This window comes from Lutra lutra, chromosome 14 (genome assembly GCF_902655055.1).
Source record: "Lutra lutra chromosome 14, mLutLut1.2, whole genome shotgun sequence".
Classification (NCBI taxonomy): domain Eukaryota; kingdom Metazoa; phylum Chordata; class Mammalia; order Carnivora; family Mustelidae; genus Lutra; species Lutra lutra.
This window is the reverse complement of record NC_062291.1, coordinates 25366764-25373041: the sequence shown is the minus strand read 5'-3', so window position 1 is coordinate 25373041 and position 6278 is coordinate 25366764. Positions and strand designations below refer to the sequence as shown.

At 42.3% G+C, this 6278-nt stretch overlaps 1 protein-coding gene across 6 annotated transcripts in view; it reads right to left on the bottom strand.

Annotated features, from left to right (window-relative positions):
• Positions 1-404: 404 nt before the first annotated feature.
• Positions 405-6278, bottom strand: part of ZNF365 (zinc finger protein 365) — a 49398-nt gene continuing 43524 nt past the window's right edge. For 2 of the 6 annotated variants that reach the window (XM_047703057.1, XM_047703056.1), the window contains exons 4-5: positions 3045-3082; positions 1165-2279 (exon numbers count right to left, since the gene is read on the bottom strand). In XM_047703057.1, coding sequence (XP_047559013.1) covers positions 2018-2279; positions 3045-3082 — 300 coding nt within the window. In that variant the 3' untranslated portion in view covers positions 1165-2017. Of the gene's footprint in view, positions 2280-3044; positions 3083-6278 lie in introns of all 6 variants that reach the window. The other 4 variants (XM_047703055.1, XR_007122762.1, XM_047703058.1 and 1 more) reach the window with 4 other exon arrangements.

Here is a 6278-nt window from a genome sequence, read left to right as displayed (position 1 = left end):
GTTATGTTAAATAAAACGAAAAAATCTGGCTCTACTGCCTTTAAAAACAAGCTGTTGTCATTGCACACACGTGTTACAGGACAAAGGGCATGCAATACACCTAACGAGTCAATTTTTTAGTATGTAAAAGGCTAGAGTGCAATCATGGTATAAACGTCAATAATATATAACTTTGGAGGAGATGAACTCTCCAAATAAACAATAATTGTAACACTACAATTTTTACAATGTTAGCCTAAACAGTGATATTCACTTCACAACAATGTTTTTTTCCCACTTGATAGTTGCCTATACACCAGACGAATGGCTCACCCCCGTGAGCCAGATGTCAAAGTGAAGGTTCAAAAAACATTTTCACTATGATAGGTTCAAAATGTTTGTATAATGATAAGTTACACTTTTCAACTTACTGGCATTTTAAGTAACTGCATTATACCTATTTTTAATGCATTGCTAATCTGATGTTTATTGCAATAACAATCATTCTACTAATGTTAATTAGGTTACAGTTTTAATTTTCAAAGTAAGAGAATTCAGCTTACATGAACTAATGTATATAGTTTAAAAACCACCCACCACAAACACACACCTTTTGCATGAGTATTTAAAAATAAATTATTAATATACCTGACATATATATTTTGTGTTTTATATATATATATATGTATATGTATACATTTGTGGACATAACTACTCTTTTTTCCAGAAGGGTGTCAGCACTTGTAAACTCTGCAGAAGACCTGATGATATTGTTAACATTAAAAAAAAAAAAAAAGTTTAACATGGAAATTCATTCTTGAAGAGAACCATAAAGCAGGAGGCCCTTAACAGATGGTTCTTTGTGGAAACGAAGGCTATTTTAGGGAGGGACAGGAGAACAGTCTCAGACTGTAGATCCCACATGCACTGTTTCAGAAACTACTTTAGAAAGCAGTGTCCAGTGAAAGCTTCAAACACCTGGTTGAAAGGTAAGGATGTATATTTAGTCATCAAAGGGCACAGAAGCAGCAGGAGGTGGAAAAGTGAGGCCTGCAAGGGAACAGTCATGTCCACAGCCCACAGTGGCTGCTGCTACTCCCAGGGAAGCAGGGAAGGGCTGAGTCACGTCTGCAGCATTGCCAGGCCCTGGCTCACGGGGCACTAGACGTGCCATCCGGTGCTGTTCAGCCCTTCAGACCCGGAACCGGTGATGGGTGTTAAAGAGTTTCGGTTGGAAGGTTTTGATGGGGTCTCCATCCCAGCCACAGGCAACACTATTGGCTTTGAAGACAGAGGCTGCAGCTTGCTCTCGGGGTACAGAACACTCAGCTGAAGGAGAGAGCAGAGGCACCCCCAAATCAGAAAAAAACACGCATCCAGAGAAACAACAAACCTGAATCGAACAAACTAGAAATGAGAACTGAAGTCGAAGGAGACGAATCCCGGAAGCCACCCAAACACTGGAATCTTAATTAACCACAATAGTTGGGGAAACAGGAATCCTTATTTTGGAAACTTTCAAATTAATTGAGGGCAAAGTTAAAAACAAGTAAAAATATTACTGTTTCACTGCTATTAAGAGAACTTTGCATTCCTATTCTTTGTCCCACAATTTAGAGAGCAGTAGACACAGAAGACTTTTTTCCTAGTGCCCGACATCTGGTGTGGCCCTGGGCCTCAGCTGAATCACCCCCACACAGAACCCCAGATGCAGAAACTACTGGAGAGTGGTCTGTTTATTTTACAAGTTGGAGCTTTCTTTTAACTAAAATTTTGGAATAAGACAGTTTTGTTTTGTTTTGTTTTTTCCAATTCTTTCTGTAACCTGCCTCTTGGTTCTAAAAGGAGCCTGTAATAAATTTCTGGTTCCCCAAGATTCCCATTTGTTAAATTCTGGTTAATCCAGGTGCCTGTTCAGCCACGAAGTAAACGTGTTCTGCCCTTCTTTTTTCTAATGTGTCTCATTGTGGGATGTACCCCAAAAGGCATTACCGTTGGCCCCCAGAGCAACGTTCTGCAAAGCCCGCCGATGACTTTTTCAGATGATGTTCACAATCGCTGTTGGCTTTTTTTTGGCCATTTTGGGCCTGATGTTGCCTTTCCGGCTAAACCCCAGAGGCTCCCCTTTCTTCGACGGTCTGCAGAGTTCTCTTGGGGACTCAGCCTGTTCGTGAATGGATTTAGCAGGCTGCATGCTGGCTCTGTCATCCTTGGCTTTTCTCAGGTAGCTCCTTCCTTTTGGATGGAAGTGGGTCTTGAGATCAGCGTGGTTACATGCAGGATGTGGGTGCCCTCTACTTCTACAGATGGTTGAGCAGAGGAAGATGAGCAGAAAGAAAGATTTTGTTTAGAACCTTAAAAGGAAAAGAAGAGGAAAAAAAAAAAAAAAAAACCATCCACGGCACAATTACTCCCGCACACTGGAGTGGTAGAAATGCTGCCAGTAAGTCAAACAGGAATTGGTATTTTTCTTTCAAAAAGTCCTGTGGCTTTCATGAAATGATCTCATGATGCCAAATTCTCAGGGAGATGTTACTAGTTCTCTTACCAGTGACAAAACTGAGTCCCCCAAAATGGAAGGGACTCCCCGGAATAATACATACGGTTGGTCTATGGAAAAGATGAGACCAGAATCCAAACCCCTGACTCAGTAAGTGACTGTATATAGCAGTATTAGCCATGCAGCAATCATAAAGTATGTGATTATGTGATTCCCAGCATAAATTTATACATGTATTTATATTATGTATATCTAACGTGGTATATATACTATATTAATACTACTATAGAGCTATGATGACTATATTATACCTCAGTAAGAGAAAGTCACACTATAGAATACTGTAAAAATACTGGGTACTAACATACTGCCAGAAACTAATAGGCTATTAGCATAGTTAAAAGTTGTAACCACGATTTACAAAATTAGGTTCCCAGGCAGGTGCATTTTCATCAGAAACTCTCAAATCCATTTAGAATACAGATATTATATTAAAAAAAATGTAACAGGAAAGCACATCATGCAAACATAATCAAATGGCCCAAGTATAAAAAGATATACATACAGACATTTGGGTTTCCTATTTGAGGAGATATCTGTAAGCTGAAGGAAAACAAATAAGAAAAAATATTACTTCGCTTAAAGGTTGGATTTGGCTTTAAGAATCTTTCTTGCTTATATTTTTAAGAAAGTGTTCCCATTAAGGAAGCCAGGAACTATTATCAGTAGCACGGCCCGTGGCACCTTCCAGAATGGTAGGGAGCGCGAACGTCTTGTGCTCGGCCTCAGCTTCCTCAGGGAGCTTCTGTGGCTCCTTGTTCTGAAATTTCCAAGAAGCCCATTATCGGTCCATCTAAAAAATTTCAGAATGTCAAAGAGCCCTCTCACAGAGCAACATTTGAAGAAACATGTTTTTTAATACTAGAATGATGCGCCATTATTTCTTGATTAATTCAGGCGGCATGTGCAGCTAATTTACTACAGCTGCGCTTGGTCACAGTGTATCAACTAAAGGGAAAATTGGCATCAAATGTTTATTGCCTAAGATACATCATTTCTAAAGTGAGAGCATATGAAGACCAACTCCACAACGGTCCCTGGGGCCATCTATCATCGAGACTATTTTCCACTCCCAATGAAGTGTCTGCATGCCCTTTTGTGGCTGGGCTCAAATATCACTGGCAGAACAAATTGAGAACTATCATTTTGTGAGCCAGATGTCACCATCCCCTTCAGAGGCAAACCCAGTGTATTCCCAGCCTTCATTCCTGACCTCCCTCATGGAGCCTTTGCAGAAAGAAATGCTGTCACAGCAGCAGGCAGAGACCCACAGAAGAAGAGAACGATAAAGAAAATGTGCAGAAAGGGCCACCTTGGTGTTGGGGCCCAGTGTGGCCAAGACACGAGTCTTATCATATTCAAATAATCAGAGAAACCAAGGTCAGCATAACAGGGTCACTCCCCCGAGTCCCCTGTCTGCAGTCAGAAGCATATCAGAAAGAAGCTTTCCTAAACAAACTTCGGAGGGCCATGGCCCCGGGAAGGCAAGACCAGATTCCTGGCTTCTGCTTTCTGATTCAATCAAAAGTAAGCTTTGCCACTGACCCTGTTCATACTGGCTGGATTCAACAGGAGATTAATAGGGTGGACAGAAAAAGGCATCTTCCTTGCAGGAAGGTCTTGACATTATGCAATGCACAAAGAAGGTTGGACAGATGGCTCAGGCTGGCAGGTTCTGGGAAACTCGAAGGTTTTAGCATTTCCATCTTTCTGCCATGGCCCCACTACCACTAGTAAGGGTTTCTCAGCTCAGCTCCTCGAATGGACTTTAGTATTTGTATAAACTATTAAAAAAAAAAAAAAAAGCTTACAGAGTTTTTCTTCCTTTAAATTGCTTCCTTCTTTCTAAAGCTATTCTTAAGGCATAGCAATTTTTTTTCACTTTACTGTATATATGTATGTAAGCATACAGTTTGATGATGTGTTGCATATATATATATAATACGCTTTGGAATTTTGTGTAAAGTTAAGTGTGTGTGTGTGTGTGTGTGTGTGTGTGTGTGTGTGTGTATTTACATGCATATGCATATCTTCTTCCCTGGGGAAAAGGCCAAAGATGTTATCTAATTCAAAGTGGTCCCTGACTTCCAAAATGTTTTAAGAACCAAAACCTTGGTGCCCATGAATGTCACTGATGGACCCTGCTGGGACCTCGGGAAACTACAGGAGTTTACTGTGTATTACAGAAAGGGAAATGCACAAATAAATACGGGTAGAGATGAGCCATCAACCTCACATATACACAGATACGTAAGTATCATAACTTGTGCAGGTCTCATCTGCCACACACTGGACAAAATACTGGCTATATAAAACCACCTCAATTAACCCTCAAAACAACCCTATGAGGTAACCATTTTCATCCCCATCCTACAGATAGAGAAAGTAAGACCAAAAAGTTAAGTAGCTGGTTTAAAGCCTCAATGATTCACCAGTTTCAGAGCTGGACTTCAAACCCAAGTTAGCACATTCCAGGTCCAAGGAAGACTTCACGCTGCTCAGCCTCCTTAGGGACCGTCTGTTTGTGGAAGAGCAAGTCTGTACCCAAAAAGTTAAATGGAATCCGTGGCTGGATCCGAATTTCTCCAGTGATCCTACAGATCATGAGGCTTGGCTGGAGGTGGGGCCTGCTACCACGGTCCCCCCAGAACCTCACATGCTCTCCTCCCTGCAAACACAAGAGGCCGCTATTCCTTCTGGCCCCACAGCCTCTGGCAGATGGAAACCCTCTTTCTTCTTAGGTCCCATCATTTGTCTCCATTTTCTCATAGTCCAACTACTTTGTAGGAGGATGGAGATCAAGAGAGTCCTTAAAGAAGGTTCCACGTTGAAAAAATAAAAGCAGCTGCATGGAGAGCCTATCTGAGAGCAAACATGATGTCCCAAGTTGTTTCGGGTTGGAGAGACCGGGCGCTGGGTCTTCCTCCCACTTCCTCTCTGTGTAGATAACAGCACTGTATACTCAACTGTTCAGGCCAAAATCTTACATTCATTCTTGATTCCTCCCTTTCTTTCACCTGCTAAAACCTAAACCTTCAGCAAGTCCAACTGGTTTAGTCAACATTATCCCCAGGATATGTCCTATACCCGCCATTTCTTTCCACCTCCGCTCTCCCCAAGCTGCCATCCCCCACTTCCCCTGCCACACCATAATGGCCTTCTAGCCTTCTCCGTCCTGCACCCCTCTAGTCTATTCTGCACCCAGCAGCCAGGGGGATTTTGCTGAAACACAAATCACCTCCTGCTTACAAACTTCCAAGAGCTTCCCTCTGTGCTCTGGAATGGATCCAAACTCCTTATGTGACCCAGAAGCCCCAGCACGATCTGGAACCTTCTTGCATCTCCGGCTTCAGCTCATTACTCAGATGTGCCAAGCTTGTTCCCTCCTAAGCCACTTTCCAATTTTCACAGAGCCGCCTTGGTCCTGTTATTCAGGTCACAGTCCAAATGCAGCCTCGTCTGCAAGGCATCTCCTGACCACAGAGGGACTCGTACACATTCTTCCTTTTTTCATTACAGGGGTTATCAGCCTCTGAGATCATCCTAGTTACTTGTGGACTTGTTTCTGGGGTCATCGCCCTCCTCATTCACCCTGTTCCTGCAGCACCCAGTAAGTGCTATGTTCCCAGTAAACAGATACTAAATGAATGGTTGCTAGCCTTTATTTACAACCTGCAGGAACTAAATGCAACACTTAATCTGTTTCATAACCTTCCTTTTGAGCAGGTCTGTGTGTGAT